The sequence below is a fragment of the Chiloscyllium plagiosum genome, chromosome 30 (genome assembly GCF_004010195.1).
Source record: "Chiloscyllium plagiosum isolate BGI_BamShark_2017 chromosome 30, ASM401019v2, whole genome shotgun sequence".
Lineage (NCBI taxonomy): Eukaryota > Metazoa > Chordata > Chondrichthyes > Orectolobiformes > Hemiscylliidae > Chiloscyllium > Chiloscyllium plagiosum.
In genome coordinates, this window is record NC_057739.1 from 45,777,488 (window position 1) to 45,804,879 (window position 27,392).

The 27,392-nt window shown below is 43.4% G+C and overlaps 2 protein-coding genes across 7 annotated transcripts in view; one reads left to right on the top strand and one right to left on the bottom strand.

Moving 5' to 3' along the window:
• Window positions 1-2,395: 2,395 nt before the first annotated feature.
• Window positions 2,396-6,776, top strand: c30h9orf116 (chromosome 30 C9orf116 homolog). The gene is made up of 3 exons (XM_043719722.1): window positions 2,396-2,400; window positions 4,667-4,745; window positions 6,482-6,776. The coding sequence occupies exons 1-3, from the start codon at window positions 2,396-2,398 to the stop codon at window positions 6,668-6,670; spliced, it is 273 nt and encodes a 90-aa protein (XP_043575657.1). The 3' UTR covers window positions 6,671-6,776.
• Window positions 6,777-10,698: 3,922 nt separating this feature from the next.
• Window positions 10,699-27,392, bottom strand: part of med22 (mediator complex subunit 22) — a 27,304-nt gene continuing 10,610 nt past the window's right edge. For 2 of the 6 annotated variants that reach the window (XM_043720660.1, XM_043720662.1), the window contains 2 exons: window positions 22,731-22,939; window positions 13,719-14,754 (listed from right to left, as the gene is read on the bottom strand). In XM_043720660.1, the coding sequence (XP_043576595.1) occupies window positions 14,520-14,754; window positions 22,731-22,939 (444 nt within the window). In that variant the 3' untranslated portion in view covers window positions 13,719-14,519. Of the gene's footprint in view, window positions 10,999-13,718; window positions 14,761-21,080; window positions 22,940-27,392 lie in introns of those variants that run through there. The other 4 variants (XM_043720658.1, XM_043720661.1, XM_043720659.1 and 1 more) reach the window with 3 other exon arrangements.

The window sequence follows — 27,392 nt, forward strand, 5'->3', positions numbered from 1 at the left end:
GGGGGTCCCGGGGGGGAGTGAGTCACTATATAGAGGGAATCCCTGGGGGTGAATGTGTCAGTATTTACAGGGATCGCTGGGATGAGGTTTGTGTATCAGTTTTTACACAAATCTATAACTCGTGTGTGTACCAATTTATGTGACAATTTATCTAATTTATGGGACCAATGTCAAATGGAAAGTGTACAGTTCAGGATAAACATTTAAGGACACCTACATAAAGACGTATTTGCTTTAAAGTGAGTGTAATATTGAAGCATCAAAATTACACTGGGACTTTGAAGGTTTGATTTTAAGTTTGAACTTTTTAATTTTAATTACATAGATCCAACTTGTCCTTGAATTTCAGAGATTATTTGATTTTAAAGAATGTAATTAACAGGGTAAAGGGGAATCAGGAAATGTAGTAATGTGGATTTCCAATATCCATGGATTGGGATCAATCGGTCAAAGAAGGGTCCTGGAGTTTGGGTAATGTGTTCATGTGGACAGAAGATTGGTTAATGAACAGGAACCAGAGATTAGGGATGAATAGAGCATATACAAGTGACAGGATGTTCTCATTGGACTGCTGCAAGGACTGGCACTCCAATTGTTTACAATTAATATCAATGACTTTGATGAAAAGGCAGAGTTTTGTATCTGAGTTTGAGGATTATACAAAGCTAGGTGCGGAGACCACAGTATCTGCAAAGAGCTATCGAATGGAGAGTAAAGTCAGGAAGTGTGAGGTTATTGTTTGAGAATACAAATAGAAAAGCAGAATATGTTTGAAAGGGATGAAACTTCTTCATGTTGATGTTCGGAGCGAGTTAGCATGGAGGTAGAACATGGCATTAGGAAGGCCAATGGCATGTGCCCTTTATTTGCAATGCAAGAATGCAGAAAGCATTTTACAGTACGACAGAGTGTTGGTGGGACCATCCCAACAATGTGCAATTTCCATATTGAAGAAAGGCTAATCCTGCATTGGGAGGTGTTACAGTAAAGGTTCAGGAAATTCGTAACTGGGATAAAGGGCTCTCCTCCGATCAGTGAATTGGGCCTGTACTCGCTGGTGTTCAGCTCAATGTGAGGTGACCTCATTGAAACATTGAAGATGATGAGGGGCTTGACAGGGTCGACACTGAGAGGAGGGGGGTTTCTTCTTGGGTGGGACCATAGAACAAGGGGCACAGTCTCAGGATAAGGGGGGATCACTGAGGGCTGGGATATGGAGACATTTCTTCACTCAGAGAGTTGTGAATCTTTGGAACCCTCCAGAAGGTGTTTCCTGAGTGAATTTACAGTTGGGATAGACAGATAACTTGTCTCCCAGGAAATAAAGAGATATGGTGAAATGGAGTATCAGCACAAGGGGCCAATTGGTCTACTCTTAGATTTTTAGTAAAAGACAAAAGGGCACTGATTTCTCACCCAGTGAGTACATGTGGTGTGGAAGGCACTGCCTGGAAATGTGGTTCAATGATTCAACTGAGCCATTCAAGAGGGAATTTGGAAAGAAACAATGTGCAGAGAAATGGCACAAAATCAGACTGCTCTTTGGAGGGCCAGTACAGACATAATAGGCAAGTTTCCTTCTGCATTATAAAAATGCTGTGATTCTTTCTGATCTAGATCAGAAGTCACATGACACCAGGTTATAGTCCAATAGGTTTATTTGAAATCACAAGCTTTTGAAGTGCTGCTCCTTCATCAGGTAAAGTGACGGGAAACACACAGGCACAGAATTTGTTGGCAGAGAGATCAAAAGATTGTACAAATGGTGTGAGTGGAGTGTGACAGGCTGAATAATAAGTCTTTGCGGGTGATCAAAAGTGTCAGGCGGCGAGAGTAAAGTGTCACCAGCTGAATAGCAAGTGAAGGGATGACCTATAATCCGATTAATTGAGGGTCAGAGATAATTACAAAAAATAATGGTGGTGCTGGAGACAAATCAAATGGCTGGAATAACATGATAGGTATCAGAGTCACATGCTGAGGGTCCAACCAAAGTAACAAGTAATCCAAAACTGCACAAACTAATTAAGGTGGAGAGATCATAACAAATTATCAAGGTGATGGTGTCAAAACAGGACAGTAAGAAAGATTTTACAAGTAGAGAACTGTGGTGGGGTTACATGTAGCGCGTCATGAACCCAAGATCATGATTGAAGCCATCTTCATGGATATGGAACTTGGCTAGTAGTTTCTGCTTGGCAATTCTGTGTTGTTGTGTATCTCGAAGGCTGCCTTGGGGGATGCTTACCCAAAGATCAGAGGCTGCATGCCCTTTACCACTGGAGTGTTCTCCGTCTGAGGAGGAACATTTCTGTCTGGCCATTCATCCATTGCTGTAGAGTCTGCATAGTCTCACCAAATATACCAGGCCTTGGGGCATCCTTGCCTGTAGCATATGAGGTAAAGAATATTGGCCGAGTCACATGAGTATCTGCCATGTATGTGGTGGGTGGTGTTCCCAGGTGTAGTATCAGTGTTGATGATCTCACATGTCTTGCAGAGGTCCCGTGGCAGGGCTGTTTTATATGGTAAATGTTGTTCTCCTGAAGGCTGGGTAGCTTGCTGCGAACAATGGACTGTTTAAGGTTTAGCGATTGTTTAAAGGTGAGAAGTGGAGGTGTAGGGATGATGTTGACAAGATATTGGTGACGTGTTGAAGGCTGTGAAGAACATGGCATACTGAACGACAAGGGGCACTCTATCAGTCATATCCTGTGTCTGTCTTCTGAGGAGGTCAAAGTTAGAAAGCACACTACACCAGATTATAGTCCAACAGGTTTATTTAGAGTCTCTAGCTTTCAAAGTGCTGCTTCTTCATCAGGTAGATGAAGGAGCAGCGCTTCAAAAGCTAGAGCCTTTGAATAAACCTGTTGGACTATAAACTTGTGTTGTGTGATTTTTAACTTTGACACCTCAGTCTAACACCGGCTCCTCCAAATGCTGAGGAGGTCATTGCAGTTTTTCACTGTGGCATATTGGAACTGCCAATTGATGGGTTGAGCATCATATCCCATTCTTATGAGGGCATCCTTCAAAATCTTTTGGTGTCTATTGCATTCCTCCTAGTCTGAGCAGATCCTGTGTATGCGTCAGGCTTGTCCACAGACCCTCAGCCTGTGACTCTGATATGTCATGTTATTTCAGACATTTGATTTGTCTCCAGAATCATTTTATTTTTGTAATTATCTGTCTCAATTAATCATACTATAGGTCATCCCTTCACTTGTTATTCATGTGTTGACACTTTACTCTTGCTGTCTGACACTTTTGATCACCTGCAGAGACTTGTCATTTCAGCGGGTGGACACTCCACTCACACCATTTGTTCAACCTTTACATCTCTCTGCCTATAAATTCTGTGCCTGTGTGCTTCACTTCACCTGACAAAGGCGCTCTGAAAGCTCGTGATTTCAAATAGAGAACAGCTTTGGGGAGTATTTTGTTTGGATAATCAAATGTTCGGATAACTGATCTGCTGGCCGCACCCACGGGGAGCGAGTGTGAGACCAGGTTGCAGCTCCCCTGGTGATTGGCCAGTGGTGTCACATGTTCCTGTTGCTAGAGGAACGCTGTTGTCCCAGATCCAGCTTCTCTCACTCTCTTATTTCAGCTTTAATTTAATATGTAGCTATTATGCTATGACACAGGATCTTTGTTTCAAATAGAGTATCACACTTCAAGTGATACAGGATGGAGCAGAAGATTTTTAAGCTCTCAGGTCTCAGGTTTTGTCATTGTTACAGTTTACCCAAACACCAGGACCTTGAGATCTTGTTTGGATAATCCGAAATTTGGATAATCGAGGTTCGAATAACCAAGGTTGCTCTGTAAACCTGTTGGATAATAACAGGTCCACCCCAGTCCAACACCGACACCTCCACATCTGTCTGGTTTAGTTAGGGCATTAAAGGGAATTATAGTACCTGATAAGATTTGCAAAGATAAGCTAATTCCTCTGGGTTGGGGAGGGGGGACACGGAGTGACTCGAGAACAAGGTTTGTGGGGTGGGTGGGTCTAGTGCAGAACCTGAACATTGGGGCCTGGGGCTGTTCAGGGTTAGCATCGAGTGGTAATTTCTCACAAAAGGGAACGGAAATTGGAACTCTTCACCTTCCCCCAAAACTCAAAACAAAAACCAAGTGATTGAACTGTGTCTGAGTGAGCATGAATCCTGAGTGTTTGCAGCAAACCACTATCAGGAGAAAAAAATCAAACCAGAGATTCATACATTGTTGTTCAACAACAATTTTCAAGATCCTGGAGATTAAAACATCTGTCAACCTTCAACAATAGAATGAAAGAATAGGAAGAGAGGCTGAATGGCCTCCTCCAGGACACAGGGCAAACACGAGGACTGCAGGTGCTGGAGGTTAGAGTCAAGATTAGAGTGGTGCTGGAAAAGTACAGCAGGTCAGGCAGCATCCGGGGAGCAGGAAAATCCTCCAGGACACAGTTTGATCAACAGCCAGCGTGAGAAACATGGGAGCTCCAATCACATGGTTAGGATTGCACATGTACTGGATGCATGCAGTTGGCAAACAATGGGAACGTGATTGGCTGATTGGCATTGCTCAGTGGTAGCCCAAGAGACAGTGGTTAGAGAACTACATGTGTTTGATATCTGATCTTCACCACAATTACCTTTCATTGACTGACAATTGACAGATCTCAGCCAACAAACCCGCTCTACAGAACGACGAACCAGACTTACGGCAACCAGCAGCCAACTGTTCATGAAATGCCGGTAAGAAATGTCACTTCCTGAAATCAGCTGGTTTCAGTCATTTCAGAGAAATGTAAAACCCAATGGAGTGGAATAGACTATTTATAGTTTCTGTCCAGTTTAACACGTTCAACATAAGTGGGAGCTGTACCCCAGTGAGAGTCAGTGTGTGTGGGAGCTGTACCCCAGTGAGAGTCAGTGTGTGAGGGACTGTACCCCAGTGAGAGTCAGTGTGTGTGGGAGCTGTACTCAGTGAGAGTCAGTGTGTGTGGGACTGGACCCCAGTGAGAGTCAGTGTGTGTGGGAGCTGTACCCCAGTGAGAGTCAGTGTGTGTGGGAGCTGTACCCCAGTGAGAGTCAGTTTGTGTGGGACTGTACCCCAGTGAGAGTCAGTGTATGTGGGACTGCACCCCAGTGAGAATCAGTGTGTGTGGGAGCCGTACCCCAGTGAGAGTCAGTGTGTGTGGGAGCTGTACCCCAGTGAGAGTCAGTGTGTGTGGGAATGTACCCCAGTGAGAATCAGTGTGTGTGGGATGCGTACCCCAGTGAGAATCAGTGTGTGTGGGATTGGACCCCAGTGAGAGTCAGTATGTGTGGGAGCCGTACCCCAGTGAGAGTCAGTGTGTGAGGGAGCCGTATCCCAGTGAGAGTCAGTATGTGTGGGAGCCGTACCCCAGTGAGAGTCAGTGTGTGTGGGTCTGTACCCCAGGGAGAGTCAGTGTGTGTGGGACTGTAACCCAGTGAGAGTCAGTGTGTGTGGGTCTGTACCCCAGGGAGAGTCAGTGTGTGTGGGAGCTGTACCCCAGTGAGAGTCAGTGTGTGTGGGAGCTGTACCCCAGTGAGAGTCAGTGTGTGTGGGAGCTGTACCCCAGTGAGAGTCAGTGTGTGTGGGAGCTGTACCCCAGTGAGAGTCAGTGTGTGTGGGAGCTGTACCCCAGTGAGAGTCAGTGTGTGTGGGAGCTGTACCCCAGTGAGAGTCAGTGTGTGTGGGAGCTGTACCCCAGTGAGAGTCAGTGTGTGTGGGAGCTGTACCCCAGTGAGAGTCAGTGTGTGTGGGAGCTGTACCCCAGTGAGAGTCAGTGTGTGTGGGAGCTGTACCCCAGTGAGAGTCAGTGTGTGTGGGAGCTGTACCCCAGTGAGAGTCAGTGTGTGTGGGAGCTGTACCCCAGTGAGAGTCAGTGTGTGTGGGAGCTGTACCCCAGTGAGAGTCAGTGTGTGTGGGAGCTGTACCCCAGTGAGAGTCAGTGTGTGTGGGAGCTGTACCCCAGTGAGAGTCAGTGTGTGTGGGAGCTGTACCCCAGTGAGAGTCAGTGTGTGTGGGAGCTGTACCCCAGTGAGAGTCAGTGTGTGTGGGAGCTGTACCCCAGTGAGAGTCAGTGTGTGTGGGAGCTGTACCCCAGTGAGAGTCAGTGTGTGTGGGAGCTGTACCCCAGTGAGAGTCAGTGTGTGTGGGAGCTGTACCCCAGTGAGAGTCAGTGTGTGTGGGAGCTGTACCCCAGTGAGAGTCAGTGTGTGTGGGAGCTGTACCCCAGTGAGAGTCAGTGTGTGTGGGAGCTGTACCCCAGTGAGAGTCAGTGTGTGTGGGAGCTGTACCCCAGTGAGAGTCAGTGTGTGTGGGAGCTGTACCAGTGGGTTGAGGGTGGGGACTGGGTTGAGGGTGTGGGAGGAGAGTGGGTTGAGTATAGGAGATTTGTAGCAGATTGCAGTGGGTGTAATTTGCCCCCATCCTCATCGTTGCTGACCACTTGTCTTTCCAGACCAGTTACTTTACAGTATCTCAGAAACTTTCTGAACATTTAAGTAAATGTGGGATGTACAAGGACCACGGATTTAATGTGGGCACGGAGAAATCGCTGGTCACTGGACCAGAAAACCTGATCACATTCCAGGATCGGCTGAACTTTCATCGCTCCTATTTCTCCGCCGGTCCTTCCTACACAGATTAGGCAAGGCCCTGTGTCCACGCAAACTCCAAACTCAAAGATATTGCTGCAGTGTCCAAAACACTGCCAACCCTCTGTGGAACATGTCATTCATTGTATTAAAAAGATTTATTCAAATACAAACTCAAAACTATTTGTCTTTTGATTTAAAACAAAATCACATTGTTTCAACCGTTACAACTGGTGTTCAATCAGAGATAGAAATTCAAATCACAGAGATTAAGTTCCTAATTTAGACACAGTCAGTACTGACAGAGTGCCTCACTGTTAGAGAGTCAGTACTGACAGAGTGCCTCACTGTTAGAGGGTCAGTGCTGAGGGAGTGCCGCACTGTTGGAGGATCAGTGCTGAGGGAGTGCCGCACTGTCAGAGGGTCAGTGCTGAGGGAGTGCCGCACTGTCAGAGGGTCAGTGCTGAGGGAGTGCCACACTGTCAGAGGGTCAGTGCTGAGGGAGTGCCACGCTTTCAGAGAGTCAGCGCTGAGGGAGTGCCACACTGTCAGAGGGTCAGCGTTTAGGGAGTGCCGCACTGTCGGAGGGTCAGTGCTGAGGGAGTGGGCACTCTCACAGGGTCAGTGCTGAGGGAGTGCCGCACTGTCTGAGGGTCAGTGCTGAGGGAGTGCCGGACTGTCGGAGGGTCAGTGCTGAGGGAGCGCCGGACTGTCGGAGGATCAGTGCTGAGGGAGTGCTGCACTGTCGGAGGGTCAGTGCTGAGGGAGTGCTGCACTGTCATTGGATCAGTGCTGAGGGAATACCACAGTCATATGGTCAGTGCTGAGGGAATACCACACTGTCATATGGTCAGTGCTGAGGGAGTGCCACACTGTCATAGGGTTAGTGCTGCACTGTCATAGGATCAATGCTGAGAGAGTGCCACACTGTCGGAGGGTCAGTGCTGAGGGAGTGTCATGCTGTCGGACAGTCAGTGCTGAGGCAGTGCCGCACTGTCAGAGGATCAGTGCTGAGGAAGTGCGGCACTGTCATTGGATCAGTGCTGAGGGAGTACCACAGTCATATGGTCAGTGCTGAGGGAGTGCCACACTGTCATATGGTCAGTGCTGAGGGAGTGCCACACAGTCATAGGGTCAGTGCTGAGAGAGTACCACACTGTCGGAGGGTCATCGCTGACGGAGTGCTGCGCTGTCAGAGGGTAAGTGCTGAGGGAGTGCTGTACTGTTGGAGGGTCATTGCTGAGAGAGTGTTTCTCAGTTAAAGACATCATATATTTTAGATAAAACATTAATCCAAGAACTGATTTTTTTTTGCGTTTTTCTATTTGTGTTCCGATCCCAATTGTTTCCCTCATTGCGAATGTCCATTGACCTGTTACTAGTGTTTCTGGGGACTCACTGCTGGAGTGTTACAGTTACTGGCTATCATTCCCTTCCGGCAGTTTCTCAAAATAATGAGTGAGCATACTATAGACTGTTCCATGTGTAGGATGACAATATCTGAATACTTTTGAAAGTGCTGGAATGTTGCTGAATGCAAGATATTAAACCAGTCTGTGGTGAGTGTTGGAAAGCAGGGCTGTGCTGGCCAGAGATGAACCTTACGTAATTCCAGTCTCACAAGCTGAAGCTGTGATCACTCTCAATGGATTGAGCAATGTGCACCCATTGCTAAAGAGCTACAGGAATGTTGGCAAGCTTAAATATAATTACCAGAAATCAAACACAGTAAGATGAAGCATTTCCAGTTTCAGACTCCAGACTGTAGAATGCTGATGCTAAAGCTGGCTCCTGGCTTTTAAAAAATAAATGCTTCTGTTTTCTCCCCCTCTTGTACATTTGTGAACCGTATTCTTCTCCTTTATTAGGTCAGGTTAGATTTTATCAAACCTGTTTGGTCTCTTGTTACTCCTACTCAGAGATCCTTTATAACATTTTCAATGCACATATCCAACCTCCATAAGTTTCCTGTTGGCATTTTGCAGAAAAAGACCAAAGTTCACCAGAAGTTTTGGCAATTGGGCACCATCACATATTTATCATTGTGCTTCTATGCCTTACTTGCTTATGTCTTCAGTAACACAGCGATTGGCATAAAATGTATCTTCAAGCTCCCATGGTCAAAGCGAAACTTTCCTTCACACAGCCTTTGCAGCTGTTTACTATTTCACAGTTGACATTTTTCTGATTTGGAGACGCTGGTGTTGTCAACCACCTGATGAAGGAGCAGTGCTCCAAAAGCTAGTGCTTCTAATTAAACCTGTTGGACTATAACCTGGTGTTGTGTGATTTTTGACATTTTTCTGAACTGTTCTAAAGTGTGCATTCCCTCAGACCTTATTCTGAATATCGTGAGGAGTCTCGCTGATACATGTTTTACATTTCTTGGCCAGGGTGTACAATGCAATTAAAATTTCAATTGCAAAATTTTAATGAGCCCAGTATTTTAACAAAGGGATTGAACACCTTGTCCCCTGGGCCTTTCATTCAACCATTTGCCCTTTTGTGCCTGTTATTGTTTTATAATTCGTTTGCAGGATGAAGGCATTGCTGGCTGGGCCAGCATTTATTGCCCATCTTTGGTTGTTTAGAGGACAGTTAAGAGTCAGCCATGTTGCTGTCACATGTAGGCCAGACCAGATGAACCAGATGGGTTTTTCCAACAATAACAATGGTTTTCACGGTCATCATCAGACCTTGAAATCTAGATTTCTATTGCATTCCACTTCCACTGTCTGTCATGGGTCCCTCAGACATGTCCTGGGCCTCTGGATTCTCAGTCCAGTAATAATACCCCTAGGCCATTACCCATAGCAACATCTTTGGCAACGCATATATTTATGGAATATGAGAATGGGAATTAGACATTACTGATTGCAAAGGATTTATCAGTGATTACTTGGAGCTGAGCAGTTAAAAGACTAAAGGAGACTACAAAGTTTGTGAGAAGAACTCCATCAACAAACACATTGACCTGGACCCAATATACCGGCCACTACAGCGGACAGCTGAAACTGACAACCGGAAGCGGCAGGGACAGGCCACTATAAATGCCGGAGGAAACACCACAGAAGCGCTTCACAGGATGTCACCTAGACAGGGGACGAAACGTTTGCAACAAAAACTTCCAGCTCGGCGAACAGAACCACAACAAGGAGACTACAGTCTATTTACTGAGTAAAATAAGTGAATTTGGAAAGTAGTGCCTACAGAAGTTTACAGAGGAGGCAAATGTGGAGTTTTATTGCTTTAGTTGTTGAGCAAACAGACCTGAAAAAACCCTAATGGGTCTATGCTGCCATAGCCTATCAACAGCCTCTTGCCGACCATCATGAGACTTGACAGGGTAAATGTAGTTCCCCATGAGAGAGTCTAGGTCCAGAGGGCATAGTCTCAGAATAAAGCAGCACCAATTTAAGACTGAGATGAGGAGCAATTCTGCTCTCAGTGGGTTAAGCATCTTTGGAACTCCTTGCCACAGAGAGCTGTGGGGACAGAATCTGTGTATATTTAAAGCAAGGATCGATGGATTCTTGAATCAGTGAATCAAGTGTTACAGGGAAAAGGCAGGAAAATGAATGAAAGCAACATCAGATCAGCCACAATTCTATTGAATGGCACAACAGTTTTGAGGGGATGAATGGCCTACTCCTGTTCCTAGAAACTGTAGACAGTTGTGAGAGAAGTTTAGTCGAAGGTTGAATTATTGTCTCAGCTTGTCTGAGTCAGAGCTTAGAGCTAAACGCAGCATTGTCTATATTTCTCTCAGTGAAACAATTTAGGGGATTACAAACTGATAAAAATGTCAAATACCAGGACTCTGGTTTTTTAGCTGAACTTAAAATTGGGTCTGCATGTTCCCATCATTCAGTGACTGAAAATAAAGTGAACTATTTGACAAGAAACTAAAAGAACCACGATAAAGTCACCTCATTCTTACTATCTCGTCAGACTTCATGGTTGACAGCGGTTTCCTTTGTCGTTTCTGTGTAAGAATGTGTGTATGTTTGGAATCAGGGCAGGCCTATCATTTCATTCACATAGCTTAGTCAAGAAGCAGCTTTCCACTTGTTTAACAAAGTGGTCTGTTTGTAATAAATGCGTTATTTTTGGGTTTATTGAAATGACCAGTGAAAACATCTTGCTTTCGTTAACAATAACAACCAGAAAGAAAACTGACCATTTTTGATGCTTAAGGCATTTTCAGTACAGCTTGCAGACATAGAGCTTCACTTCCCAAACCCTCCTCCTGCCAGTGGGAACAGCAGGAAAGGGATCGATCCTCTTCTCTCATTCGTTTAGACCACGGCCAATCTGTGTCTCAGCTCCAAAGTATTGTCTGACTTTCTCACATATCACAAATCACTTCATCGCTCAGATTCTGTAGTCACATCAACAAGTCAATCAATTCAAGTTTAGAAATTTCAGTAGCCCTCCAGCATTCACAGCCTTTGTGAGGAAGAGAGTTTCAGATTTTCCTGAAACTAATTGACAAATGTTTCCTCACATCAATAGCCTGGCTTTAGTTTAAAGGTCTGGACTGGAGAACAACAGCAATATTTCTTTGAGTCTGTTCTAGCTAAACCAGCATCAAATTTTAAAACACTTGGAAAAAATATAGATATATTCATTAAAAAGACATTTGCCCCACAGTCTCAAATTCACTTTCTCTTAAAGTCCAAGGTTAGGGACTTGGATTTGAAAATGCCCAATACAAGTTTGTCTACATTTTTTTTGAACAGCACGAAAGGATGGCTGTTCACTTGTGGCATCTTGCAACGGTGAAAAAATGACATTGTAGCTCCCTCTTGTGTACTGTTAAGCAGGGCTGATGCCTAGGTAGAAATGTCAGATACCAGTCTCCCAGTGCAGAACTGATATGAGTGCCATGCTGTCAGACGGTCAGTCTCTGCTGAGGGAGAGCTGCATTGAAGGGTGGTACTGAAGATGCACTGTAGTCTTACAGAGTCAATGCTGTGGAAGTGCAGCATTGTCAGAGAGTCAGTGTTGAAACATTGCAACATTATCAGAGGGTCAGTACGGAGGGAGCTTTACACTATTGCAGGGTCAGTGGTACACTAGGAGAGGTGGAGTCTTTTGGATGAGATGAGGAAGAAACCCTTCATCCATTCCTGCTCCTCGGATGCTGCCTGACCTGCTGTGCCTTTACAGCACCACTCTGATTTCCAGCATCTGCAGTCCTCACTTTTGCCTAGGATTTCTTCAGCCAGAGGGTGGTGAATCTGTGGAACCGATTGCTACAGAGGGCTGTGGAGGCCAAATCAATTAGTGCCTTTTAGACAGAGATAGGCTCTCGATTGGTAAGGGGATCAAAAGTTACTGGGGAAGGCAGGAGAGCAGGACTAAGAAACTTATCAACCAAATTTGAATGGCAGAGCAGACTTGAAAGGCCGAATGGCCTCTCTCTGCTCCTAGCCCCATATCTTCTGACATCCCAGGTCTCTCTCTGATAGTTCTAAACGACCCCAATAGCTTAAATCATATGATTTGGCAATTATTTTTATTCATTTTAAAAATGTGCTGCTGGGCTTTATTGCTGATGTTCCATTGCCCTTAATGGGTAATTTTGGAACTTTCCCTTCAATCAATGCAGGAAGCAACTGATTTGCCATTTTATTGAGCTATCAATCATACCCTGGGACTGGAGTTACATATAGACTGGGTCAGGCTGGCAGGTGGCTACCTGTGAAAGGACTTCAGTGGGATTTTTATGATAATTCAGTATCATTCTCACAAGCATATACATTAGGAACAGTAGGCCACTTGGCCCATCTAGTCTTCTTCCCCATTCAACAACAACATGGCTGATGAGAATACAGTTTCAAATCCATTCTCCTGTCAACCCCCAATGACCTTTGACCCTTTCATTAGCAAGGAATCCACCTACCTCAGTCTTGAAAATACTCAAAGATGCCATCACTCCCATGGGGAATGATCCTCACAGCAGGAAATTCTCACTTGTCTTTAACGGGAGACACCTTGATGTTAATCTGTGTCCCTGTCTCACTCAGGACACTATACTTTCAATATCCATTTTTAAGTCCCCTCAGGATCTTATCGGTCTTAATAAGTTCACTTCTTGTTCTTCTAATCTACAATACTGTAGTTTCAGACCCAATCTATCCAACCTTTCCTCATTACCTATCTCCTCCATCACACACATCATCAATACAGTCCTCTCGAGTTGGTCTCAACAATGCTCTAAACAACACCAGTAAAAACTTCCTACATATTTCCCCCATTCCTCTTGCAATAAATGACAACACTCCATTTTGTCTTCCTAATCACTTGCTGTTCCTCCATATTAACTTTGTGATTTGTGGACCAGGGAACCAGGCTCCCCTATACTCAAAATTGTGCAACCCATCTCTATTTAAATAGTCATTATCACTTCTTCCTGCAAATGTGGACACATTCACATTTTCCCACATTATATTCCATCTGTGATTTTTTTACATACTCACATCTTTATCTGTTTGCAGCCTCATATGACCTTCTCACAACTTCATTTCCTACTTACCTTTGTCTCTTTGGGAAATTAAGTAACTATACCTTCCACCCCTTCGTCCAGGTTTACTGATGCCAGATTTATATTTCCAGGCCTTTTCAAAACTGAACTAAAATTCTCAAGCTGCCCTTATTTGCTAGATTCCAAGGTTCACACTGCCCAGAAACAGGAGATTCCTGTGGAATTGGCAGCGGACCGTTTAGAACATGATGTGATGCTTTATTGTGTGATTTTTTTAAAAACACCAAGTCAGAAGGTCAGATTTTTTGCTCTTATTTGGAAAGGCGGGTAACGTGATTTTTTGCTCTTATTTGGAAAGGCGGGTAACGTTAGAAGAAAGAATCTGTTAAAGGCTTTTAAGAGATTAAGAGGTGGATTTTATGACTTAATAGCAATTGTTGCTGCTCATCGTCTAGCAACAGCCTCTGGACTGAAGTGTTGCTTTTTTCTGACGGTGGCACCTTTGTTACATCTTCGACTGGGTTGCATAAATTAAACCCACTCAAAACTCTCAATCATCAACATTGCAATACCACTCCAACAACTGACAGAAAAACAAACAGACAAACGTGTCAGATTTAAGTTTACTAACAAATTCAAGCCTTACAGAATGCGACTTAGTATGTACAATTCCTGTTACCGTGTAAAACTAAAACTTCCTGTTGTTTTAAAAAAATGTTCTGCTTATCTGACAAGGTCAGGCCATGTCATTTAATACTGTTCTGGTTTACAATGAGGTTGGTTAGTGCTACACGGTTCATTTTAATGTCCATCTATTTCTAGAATTTACTACTTGCCTTGCATTCTCTCATTTGAATAGTTCACCTCCAAGAGAGACCCTCTTTCACCTTTACCCCTTGTCTATATTAGACAGACCCCTCCCATTCATACAACACATGCTCAGTCAACGAGAGAAATTGATGTCGAACTAGATTGCAAGCTAAAAAATACTTTTCAAAAACAAAGTTGAAAATGTGTGGTGGATGGCTGAATGGGGGTCTCCCAGTCCCAGGAGAAGCAGAGATGGGTCGACGGGTTCATTTCACCACTTCCTGCCACCTCACTCACACAACCATATATGGAGACAACAGGCTTCATCAGATACTGGTGGGTCAGTCTAGTTTGGGCACTGCACACCTGTAAGATGCCATTTCCTTTAAATTTTCCACAATTTCTGTCAAACACATCTAGTATAGATCGGGTCAGGCAGTGTGTGAAGTTTCATTGTTGTGGTGTCTGATTATTCCAGTGTATCTGAAGTCCTGAGCTGACCCATCATGAAGGGAGGAGATACAGTTAGGACTGGACAGTGTGCTGTTCATTTCCTGACCAGCCTCAGTCTGCTGTTACTCCCCTCCCCACCCACACTATCCTCAAACGGGATCAGTGCTCCCTGAGCTGTGTCCGTTCACCTGTGGTTGGGTGGTGGCATTGCTCAGAGCCACTCTGCCATTAGACTCTCCTGCAACCGTTGACGCAGACCCGGCCATCTCCGTCACCATCTCTTCTTCGGGTGTGACCACCCCCTCCTCCTCCTCTTCCTCTTCCTCCTCCTCCTCCCCTCTCCGGTAAGCTTCACAAAGTGGGAGGTCAGCACCATCCCACAGGCTGTAGCTTGGCCAGGAAAAAAAATGGTATTAAGAAAGAAGGGGAAAGGATGCAAGAACAAGTCAAGAGTACAACAAAACATCAAGGCTGTTAGTGACAAAGAAAGATGTGCTGGCATTTTTATGGTGCCTTTAATAAAATGCTTCACAGCCAATGAGTGCACAGCAAGATCCCACAATGAGCAACGTGATAATGACCAGATCAGCAGTCTAAGTGATAACAGTTAATGGCTAACTATCATCCCAGGAACACTGGAGAGATTGCTGGAGTTCCACTTCTCTGTAAAACCTTTAGATTTTTTACACCAACCTTACAGGTCAGATGTGGCCTCAACTTAATTGCTCTAGTCCATGTGGACCCTCTGACAGCACGGCCCTCCCTTAGCACTCACCCTCCACTGTCTTGCCCTTTCTCCATAACCCTCAATTCCCTAAATGATCAAAAATCTATCTTAGAGTTAAATATCCACAAGTAATCTGTCCCTACAGCTCTCTGTGGTAAGGAGTTCCACAGACACACAACCATCAGAGAAAAAAATTCCTCCTCATCTCAATCTTAAATTGATGTCCCTTTATTCTGAGACCGTACCCTCTGGTCCAGACTCGCCCATGAAGGGAAACATCCTTTTAGCATTGACCCTGGATAACCCCCTAAGAAACCTATTTGTTTCAATGAGAACAACGCTCATTCTTCTAAACTCCAGTCAGTAGAGTCTCAATCTGTTCAACCATTGTTTTTAAGGTACTCTCTCTCTGTTAGTGAGTTTTGAGAAGATTTGTAGCTCAGGTTGAGGTTCTGGATGTAGGTTTGCTCATTGAGCTGAAAGGTTCATTTTCAGACATTTCTTCACCATACTAAGTAACATCTTCAGTGAGCCTCCGAACGAAGCACTGGTGGTGTAGCCCACTTTCTAGTTATATGTAGGAGCTTCTGTGGGTTGGTGATGTCATTTCCTGTGAACATTTCCTATGGTGATGTCATTTCTTGTTCTTTTGATAAGAGTTCCAGTTGGGACAACTCCTAGGACAAGCCAAACAGAGACATGCACGAGAATTCCTAGAAGCATGGCATTCCAACTGGAACTCTACCAACAAACACATTGACTTGGCTCCCATTTACCACCCCCTGAGAAAAAGAAGAAATGACATCACCATAGGAAATGTTGTCACCACAGGAAATTACATCACTAACCCAAGGAAACTCAAACATATAACTAGAAAGCAGGCTATACCACCAGTGCTTCATTTGGAATCAGACTGAAGATGTTACCTAGTATGGTGATGAAACATCTGAAAACGAATCTTCCAGCTTAGCAAGAAAACCTACATCCAGATTCTCTCTCATCCAAGTGAATTGTCTCTGCCCCCTCCAATGAAATGACATCTTTTCTTAAATAAGGGACCAGAACTGCTGACAGTACTCCAGATGTGGTCTTCCCAGAGCCTTGTACAGTTGTAGTGAGACTTCCCTACTCTTATACTCCAACCCCCAACATTCCATGATCCTTCCTGATTACCTGCTGCCCGTGTGTTCGCTTGCTGTGTTTTGTGCACAATTCCCTGCCCCAAATCCCTGTGTGTTGCAGCTTTCTACAGTTTTTCCCCATTTAAATAATAACTTGTTCTTTTGTCTCCCAAAATAAACAACTTCACATCTGCCCGAATTAATCTCCATTTGTCAACATTTTGCCCAATTACTTGTCAATATATCTCTGTCAACAGTTTGTAATATTCTTGTAATTCACTTGCCCCCCTTCTTAAAAAAAAAACTTGTTTGCAAACTTGGCTACAGTAGATTCCCATCCTTCCCAAAGTCATTAATATATATTGTAAACAGCTGTAGCCCCAGCACTGATCCCTGTGGAATCCACTAGTCACAGGTTGCCAACCTGAAGATCCCCTTATTCCCACTCACTTCTTCCTGCCCATGAGCCAATTCCCTATCCATACCAATATACTACCCAGAACACCACAGACTCAATAAAAGCCTTATCAAATGCCACCTGGAAATCCAAGTATTTATTATTGGATCCCCTTTACCTATCCTGTATTGTTACCTCTCAAAACAACTAATAAGTAATGCCTCTATTCAAATACTCACACTTGGGTTTTCAAATCTCTCCATGGTCTCACTCAAACTCATCCCAAATACCCCATATAGACCCAGAACCCCTCCAATAATTCTCAAGTCCTCAGTTCAATCAGCTGGGCTTTCAGACACTCAGTTCTAGAATTCTCTGCATGAACTGCTCTGTACCTCCTGCTCCTACATGTCACTCCTGAAATTTCTCTCTTTGACTGGGCTTTTTATGAACAGTCGTAATATTGCTGTGAAAGACCAGGAGATGTAGAAGCATGTAGCTCACTGTCAAACTTGATTTGGAACAATCCTGCAAAACACCTTTGGCTGTTTTATTACATAAAAGGCACAATATAAATGCAATTTGTTGTTGAATGTGGATTTGCTTTAGAAAATGAGCCATACAACAATACAGGCCATATGAAAATTCCCAGTACAGGTACAGCATTGCTTCATATGATTCCCTAAGTTCCCTATACACTGCACTGAAATACTCTCAGCACAAGGCCAGCACAGGGTTAGATACAGAGTAAAACTCCCTCTATTCTTTTCAACAGAAAGTAAAGCTCCCTCCACACTGTCCCTATCAAACACTCCCAGGATAAGGACAGTTTGTGGTTAGATAAAGAGTAATGCTCCCTATTGACTGTCCCTGACAGGACAGGGACAGCACAGCATTATATACAGCTCCCTCTACTCTTAACAGTAAGTTAAGCTCTCTCTAAATTGTCCCCAAACACTCCCATATCAGGGACAATAGCGTTAGATATAGAATAAAGTTCCCTCTACTCTTTTAATCTAAAAATAAAGCTTCCTCGACACTGTCCCCAAACACTCCCAGGGTAGGTACAGTGGTGATAACTAAGAGGGATCACACATCTGACTGACAACCACCAGAAATTGGTCAGTATTTGTAACCCTAACCCTGAAATCAACAAGTGTCAATACTCATGACCCTCTTCCTCTCCCCAGTAACGACCCCCCAACCCAGCACAGCCGGAGGACAGGAGCTGACCTGCTCAGCTTGGTTACACACCAGGCAGTGTTTTCACTGACTGAAATCTTCCAAGGATTTGGTCTGTGATTAAAAGGATATTTTAATTTAATTGATAAATGGCTAGTGTTTGAAAGGCAGCAGAAGCAAATAGCAGGTGCAAAGCTGAGGAAATGCCAATGAGTTGATGTGAAACAGAAAGACAGAGATTGGTGATTATATGTTTTGACTTTTATTTAGGAAGTATTTAAAATGCTGACTCGTTAAAGTGAGAGACTGGAATGTTTAATCGAATGAAGGATACGGTTTTTAAATTTATATATAAATCTTAAAGCAAAAATAAACATAAAATACAGATATAAAAACAAATTTCATCTTGAAAATGTTGGGAACAGTGAACAAGGCACAATGACAATTATTAAATGAAACACTCACTATTGCAAGGCTCAATAAGTAAAAACAGATCGCAGTTTTAGTCCACACTCAATCATTGTAGCTCTGGGTGGGAGATTGAGTGACAACACCTTTTTAGATTAAAGCATGCATTTAACAGAAATGGATTCAATTACACATGAAGGAGGAGGTCATATTGATTTGAAATGGCTCATTTGGCTGAAAGGGGTTAGAGGTGTGGGATGGATACAGTTTGGGATTCTCTGAGGATGATGCATCAGAGAAAGTCAGTGGCAGTTCTGCATTCTCACCTCTCCATGTCAATGTGCGTGTTTCTGTCATAACTATTTGACTGTGTGGTATCACAGCAAAACCCAACCTGATTGTTGCTAAATTGTGGACATGCGTGCACGTGGGAGGATTCACTAAAACTGGAGCAGCACGATGGCTCAGTGGTTAGCACTGCTGCTTCACAGCGCCAGGGACCTGGGTTCGATTCCCACCTCGGGTGACTGTGCAAACTCCACGCAGACATTCCCCCCAGTGTCTGCGTGGGTTTCTTCTGGGTGCTCCAGTTTCCTCCCACAATCCAAAGGTCTGCAGGTTACGTGATTTGGTTATGTTAAATTGTCCACAGTCAGGGTTAAATATAGGGTGGGGGAATGGGTCTGGGTGGGTTGCTCTTCAGAGCATCAGGACTTGTTGGGCCAAATGGCTTGTTTCCACACTGTAGGGAATCTAATCTAATCTAAAAGCTGATCAGGAATGGGAGCTCTGGCTGGGCTCCTCTCCTCCTATCCCATTTCCCTCACTAGCTCAGGCACACGGCGTAGCTTTTAGTTTTTGATGCAGCCATAGTGGAACCCGTGAACCCAACTCAGGTTGGAGACGGAACCTGGCCTCTCCATAATCTGGTGGTTGCAAACTGATCCTGAACCCAGTGGCCCAGAACAGAGGCTTCAGCAGAGGCCCACAGTTACTCTTTGATTCCCAATGATGAAGCAAAGTTACTCACTGAACAGCTGGGACTGTGATAAGATCTTAAACTGTACAGAATGATATTACAAGCTACATACGGACAATTGCAGAAATGTACAGTCAACATACTAAAGGGGAATATTATGAAATGTACATATAACACAACAGCTTATTACAGGATGTGTGGAGAATATCCTGGCATGTACAGTTAATTGATATATTTATGAAAGGTAACACTGAAACATTACATGATGTGTATATAAACAAGGAACGGGTAGGCCATTCAGCCCTTCAAGCCTGTGCAGCCATTAAGCTCATGGTTGATCTGATTTTAACCTCGACTCTGCATCCCTCCTGATTATCTTTCATTCCCTTGATAATCCAGAATCTACTCTGTCTTAAAGATTCTGCATTCGTTGCCCTTCAGGGAATTCCAAATATTCTCAATCTCAGAAAAAAAAGTTTCCTCCGCTGTTTTAAATGGGCAACTCCTTGTCTTTAAGCTCTCAGCTTACTTCTAGATTCTCCCACAAGAGGAAACATCCTTTCCACATCTACCCAGTCAAGTCCCCTCAGGATCTTATAAAATCCAAATAAGTCACCTTTGACTCTTCCAAACTCTAAGGGATACAGGCTGAGCCTATCTAATTTTTTCTTGGAAGGCAAGCTGCTCATTCCAGGCATAAGCCTAGCAAAGATTAGAGTGGTGCTGGAAAGGCACAGCAGGTCAGGCAGCATCTGACGAGCAGGAAAATCGACGTTTCAGGCAGGAGCCCTTCATCAGGAAATACCTAGAAAGCCTAGTAAACCTTAACTCTGAAATGCTTCCAACACATTTACATCAGTTCTTAAGGGCAGTGACCATTACCACACACAATACTCCTGATATTGTCTAACCTTTGTCCTGACAACTGAAGCATAAGCTCCCTACTCTTGTTTTCAGTTCCCCTCGCTGTATTTGATTAGCTTTCCAGATTACTTGCTGTGCCTGCACACTAACCTGCTGTGATTCTGCACTTGGACACCCACATCCCTCTGCATCTTGTGACTCTGTAACCTTTCTTAGATGATATGTTCCATTTTATTATTTCTACCAAAATGTATAATCTCACACTTTCCCATATTGCACTCTATCTGCCAGATCTTTACCCACTCACTTAACCTATTTATATCCCCTTGTAGGCTCCTTATCTCCTCTTCACAACTCACTTTCCTATCTTTGCATCGTCAGTAAATTTAACTACCAAACCTTCCGTCTCTTCATCCAAATCGTTTATATAAACGAAAGAGGCCAGTCAGTCAAGCTTCAACCTTCCTTTCCATTTTATTACCGTCCACAACATGAGCTTCTATTTTCTGGAACAGTCTTTGATGTGGCACCTTATCAAATGCTTTCAGTAAACCTAAGCACAACATATCCATTGGTTTCACTTTACCCACTGTATAGGTTAATTGTTAAAGAATTCCATTAATTAAACATGATTTTCCTTTGACCCACCCTGTGTGTGAAAAACCTCCCTCACACTTCTCTTTTAAACTTCCTGCCCTGCACCTTGACCTTTACCCCCTAGTAATTCACCCCTCCACCGTGGAGTGTCATGTGGTGACCAGAATTGTACACAATTTCCAAGCATGGCCTACTTGGAAATTGTGTACAATTCTAAAGTTAGGCCGTAAGACTTTAAGACATAGGAGCAGAAATTAGGCCATTCAGCCCATTGAGTCTGTTCCACCGTGAATCATGGCTGACAAATTTCTCAACCCCATTTGTCTGCTTTCTCCCCATAGCCCTTGATACTCAAGAATCTATCTATCTCAGTCTTTACTATAATCAATGACTTGGTTTCCACAGCCTTCTGTGGCAGTGAATTCCATAGATTCACCACTCTCTGGCTGAAGAATTTCCTCCTTATCTCCATTCTATATCTTGCTGTATCCTCTGACAATTCTCCTCACTACCTGACCATCAATCTGTGAGACATCTGTAAACTTACTAATTAGACCAGCTACATTTTCCTCCAAATCATTTCTGTTGACTACTAGCAGCAGAGGCCCCAGCACTGATCCTTGTGGAACACCACCAGTCACAACCCTCCACTGTGATAAGAATCCTTCCATCACTACCCTCTGTCTCCTATGACTAAGCCATCTTACTTCACGATCCCTGTATTAATATGTGGTAGTCAGAAGGAGTTGGATCATTACAAATAATGAGATACTTGGCAGTGAGAAGGGAAGGAAGGGATTCTGAATTAGCCAATTCTGGGCCATCCTCCAGCCTCAAAGAACTATAGCGCAGAGACTCAATGCATATTGGAGAAAATGTTGATGGTTGTTGAAGTGATTATCATATAAATAATAACACAGTCAGTCACAATACATCATTTAACTGATTATCCTCATGTGAAGGAACTGTGCATCATTAAGGCCAGTGTTATATTACTTCAAACAAATCAAAAAATGTTTCCTTGTCAAATCTGACACAGAAGATTAGACTTGAGAAGTTTAAAGTCTGATAAACAGGGTGCTTGTACATTCGTAATGTGCATGAATATCACGTTGTAGAAAAGCTAATATAAAATTTGAGATAAATAGAATCTCTTTACTAAATTGGGTAATGATTCTTTACAATAAAATTCCAGTTTATGGAGTAAAAATTCTCAGATTCTTCCTGCAGTAAAAGCTGAGCAGACACTATCGCCCAATTATAAACGCCTTATTTGGTTCAACATTAAAGGAGCACCTTTATAGTCCCTGATACACACAAGATGGCAGTAAGGGCAAATTCCAACAGGAGATGCTGCAGCACAGGGGGCTGCTTCACAAATTGCACTTAAGGATGTTTTAGTGAAATATGTAGTGCCTGGGAATGTTTCATGTTTTGCTAATTGGTGAGCATTATTGTGCAGATTGCATTTAAAAAAAAACAATTGCTTTGAGACATTTTTGGATGTTAGGGTTTGACCTCTGAGGAATGAATTAAATCAACGGCAATAAACACATGGTGGGGAGACTCCATCGGTTCCCCTAAATGATTTACTGTCAGGAATCGGGAATTTGTTCTGTAAAGAAGGGAAGAGGTGCAAATAAATGGAACCACCATCTGCCCAGCCCCACCCTTCCCAACACCTGATGTAATATTTGGGTTCTGGTAGATCAGGATCGATCTCAACAGAAGATGAGCTGGAAACAGTATTTATTAAACAGCCTCAACTCGAACCCAAAGTCAACCCATGTCACAATGAAAAGAGAAAGACTCGCATTTCTAATGAGTAAAAAGAAGCAGCTTAAAAACAGAGGTACAGCCTCACCTACCCAAAGCAGTATATATCATGGAATTGAAGAGTATTATAGTGTGGGATTAGAATTGTTATTGTTTGAGGAGGTTAGTGAGAGATTAGGAGTGTGTTACAGTGTAAGTGAATGAGGCTGGCTCACATTGTGGTTATGTCAGTGGTAAAAGGCACTCTGTTGTGCTTGCTCAGGGAACATTCTGGAGGCTGTGCCGAGGACAGTTGTGTGTTATTTGTACCTGGAGGAGTAATATTCTTCTTCCAGCTCATACAGATCGACTGCAATCTCGTCTCTCAAGGTAATCAATTTCTTGTCACATTCTTCCTGCAGATTTCGTAGTTGTTGCTTCCGCTGATTAATGGCTTCATTCACCGAGGGAAAGTCATTCAGGATCAAGAATTGTTTCAGGTCTGACACCAGCTTCATCAAAGACTCACCAGCTCGCACCTAACACCAGGGCAGCAGATAAACATGAGCCAAAATCATGGACTGTGCCATGAGAGAAGGTGTGATAAAGATTACTACACAAAATAAACAGCATATAATGTACAGAGTAACATATTACCACAAACATGATGGGAACCTGGAGGTAATGGAGTGCCACAGGGATTACACTGCTTATGCAATGTTTTATAGCAATAACTTGGGTGGAGGGTGATCATCTGTGTGGAGTTACCTCCGGGTGCTCCGGTTTCCTCCCACAGTCCAAAACTGTGCAGACTAGGTGGATTAGCCATGGGAAATGCAGGATTACAGGAATAGATAAGGCCGGGGCTGGGTGGGATGCTCTTTGGAGGGTCGGTGTGAACTCGATGGGCCAAATGGCTTCTTTCTACACTGTAGGGATTCTATGAATATGATAGCTATGTTTGCTGATGTTACCAAAGTAGGCAGGAAAGTAAATTGTAAAGAGGTCATAGAGTCTGCAAAGGGATATAAATACGTTCGGAGATCGGGCAAAATTTTACAGGAATTTGGAAAATGCAAATTTCTGCTTTATATGACAGCATAGAAAGCAGTTACCATTTAAATGGAGAGAGATTGTGGAACGCTGGAACATTAATCAAACACAGTCGTTACGCAGGTACAGAAAGTGATTAGGAAGACAAATAGAATATTGAGGTTTATTTCAAGATAAGTGAAATATAAATATTGGGATGTTTATTGCAGCTTACAGGTACAAATCTGGAGTCCTGTGTATTGTTGTGGTCTCTATTTGAAAGGAAAACTGCATTAGAAGATCAGAGAAGATTCACTCCACTCATCACAGAACTACCACAGTGCAGAATGAGGACACTCGTCCACTATGTTTGTGTAAACTCTACAACTCAGTATTTGACTTGGTTCCAGTTTTGTGCTTTCTCTCCAGATCCTTGCTCAATCTAATTCCAACTTGAAAGCATCGATTGATCTTGTCTCCAAAACACTCCCAAGCAGTGCATTCCAGATCCTAAACACATGCTGTGTGGAAAATATTTTCCTTATGCCACTTTTACTTCTTTTGTTAACGGCTTTAAAACTCTGCCCTTTTGTTCTTGATCCTTTCACAAATGGTCCTTTCTCCCTTTTTAATCTGTCAAAAATCAATCAGAGCTCAACTCAGCCTTCTTCAAGGAAAACACTCCTAACCTCCCCAAACTAAATTAAAGAACTGCAGACATTTGAGATCTGAATCAAAAGCAGAAACTCAGCCGGAATCACAATATCTGTAAGAGAAAGCAGTTAATTGCATGGTGTTCTGATGAAGAGTCACTGGACTTGCAAAGTTAACTCTTTTTTTTTTCCCCCCACAGATGCTGCCAGACCTGCTGAATTTCTCCAGCAATTTCTAACTTCTTCAATCTCTTCATAATCAAAATTTCTCTTTGGTGGGCCTACCTGCAGTTTCTCCATTATCCTCCCAATGTTCCGAAGGTGCAGCACCCAGAACAGAAACAATACTCCAGCTTAGGCTGAATGAATGTCTTATACAAGTTTAACAGGACCTCAGTGCTCCAGTATTCTATGCTGCTGTTAATGAAAACGAGGTGACTGTATGCTTTATTAACTGCTCTCTCAACCTGTCCTGTTAACTTTCGCTTTTTTATGCACACGTAAACCCAGTTCTCACCTCCTTCATAATTGTACACTGCTTTTCCCCCCCTCTCTCTCTCCCCATTAGCTTCCTATCAGAATGTATCACCTAATATTTTTCTGCATTGAACATCATCTATCACTGACCATTCCCTTCCAGGTCAGGCTATGCTCTTTTGAGATTCTACTGTCTTCCTCAAACAACCAGCCAATTCCCTTTTGAATGCCTTGATCAGACCTGTCCCTATCACACTCAGGCAGTACATTTCAAACTGTAATTACTCACTGCACGAAAACATTTTCCTTCATAACATTTATGCTTCCTTTGTCAATTACTTATTACTTTCTGTTTCCTGCCACTCAGCCAATGTTGTATTGATGTTACTACTGCCCCTTTTACTCCATGAGCCCTAACTGTGTTCACGTGTCTATTGTGAGGTACTGCTTCAAACACCTTCTGAAAGTCCACATACACCACATCCACAGCATTACCTTCAACCACCCTCTGTCACTTCATCAAAAATCATTAGTGAGTTAGTTCAACTTTGTTTTCCCTTCAGAAATCAAATCTCCTTTTGTCTATGTGATTATTCATATCTCCCAAGTTATTGTTTCTAGAAGTTTCCCAAATTGAACTGACTGGTCTGTAGCTGCTTGGCTTATCTTGACACTATTTTTTTTCCTGAGTTTGTAATGTTTTCAATTCTCCAGTTCCACGTTACTATCGCCAAGATGAAGGAAGATTGAAAAATCGTTGGTGGCTCTGCAATGTCCATTCTCATTTCCCGCAATAAAATTGGTTGTATCTCACCGGGTCCTGATACATAGAACAGTACAACATAGCACAGGCCCTTGTTATTGTACCAGCATTTCAGCCTACTCTAAGGTCAAACTAACCTATCTTCCATGTGTCTATCCAAGAGTCACTTAAATGTCCCTAATTAATCCGACTCTACTACCACCACCACCAGTGCATTCCACACACCCACCACCCTCTGTGTAAAGAATCTCCCTTTGGCATCTCCCCTAAACCCTCCTCCAATCACCTTAAAATTATCTTATTAACTTTTATCAGCAATCTATCACCTCCTTATCAAATTTAAGCCTTTCTAGTGACTAAATTTCCTTCACTTTCATAATGTCCTGGGTTGCATCTCCTTCTTCCATAAAGATAAAATATGAATTTAATACCTCAGCCATGCCCTTGACTCAATGTAAAATTTACCACCTGACTACTTCTGTGCATAGTAAAGACTTTGGGATTGCCTCGATATTAACTGCCTCTCTCATTTGCTTCTCTGATTTGATGCTCACTATCCATCTGAGCCTTCTACATTCAGCCTGGTCCTCATCTGTATTTTCTATATGACATGTCACAAGCACACTTTTCCTTTTTAATCTTAAGTTTTATTCCTTTTGTCATCCAGGAAGCTTTGGATTTGAAAGAATAAGTGTTGACTGTAACCACCTACTTTGTGGCCCATTGTTCAGCTACCGTTTTTCCTGTCCAACATTTGACAACTTTATTTGACCTAGACACCCTGAAGAGGATGAAGTAATAGTATCCTTTTACGTAACAGCCCTGTTCACATCCAAATACATCAACCTGACCCAAAAAAACCCTGATCACACTACTGGAAGAACTAAAGACACAAACACTAGACAGTGCCAACTTCATCAGCAAAATTATCATCAAGCTAATGGACCTGTGCCTTACCACCCACTTCATATTCATTAACAAGACCTATAAACAAATCAACGGAACACCCATAGGATCACCAATATCAGGACTCCTAACAAAAGCAGTAATGCAGAGACTGGAAAAAACAGCTCTACCAACTATCCAACCCAAACTTTAGGTCCACCACGTGGATGACACCTTTGTCTTCATCAAATGAAACAAATTAGAGGAAATTTACAACACCATCAATAATATCCTCACTGGCATAAAATTCACTAAAGGGGAGGAGAACAACGGCCATTCCTAGAGTCACAGTAGAGCGAACAATCAATGGGAAACATCAAACCTACTCCTGATGAAAGGCTTTTGCCCAAAATGTCGATTCTCCTACTCCTCAGATGGTTCCTGACCTGATGTGCTTTTTCAACACCACACCCTCAACTCCAAACTTGTATCTACAGGAAAGCACCACACACGGACCAAATACTGAACTACAGAAGCAGTCATTTCCCCAACACTCAATTATTTCAATGAGCCACCACACGCTGCAGGATCGAGGAACTACAGACAGCAGAAGAGAAATACCTATACCGTGTATTCAAGAAGAATGGGTACCCAACACATTCCACCCCGACCTTAAATTCACCAGGACCATCTCTGACACCTCCCTCCCCTTCCTGGACCTCTCCATCTCCATTAATGACGACCAACTTGGCACTGGCATTTTTTTCTTTACAAACCCACCGTCTCCCACAGCTGCCTGAATTACATGTCTTCCCACCCTACCTCCTGCAAAAATGCCATCCCGTATTCCCAATTTCTCCGCTGTAACTGCTCCCAGGAGGACCAGGTCCCCCACAGAACACACCAGATGGCCTCCTTCTTTAGAGACAGCAATTTCCCTTCACACGTGATTAAAGATGCCCTCCAATGCATCACATCCACATCCTGCACCTCTGCCCTCAAATCCCACCCCTCCAACCGTAACAAGGACAGAACCCCCAGGTGCTCACCTTCCACCCTACCAACCTTCGCATAAACCACATCATCCGCCGACATTTCCGCCACCTCCAAACAGACCCCACCACCAGGGATATATTTCCCTCCCCACCCCTCTCTGCCTTCCACAAAGACCGTTCCCTCCGT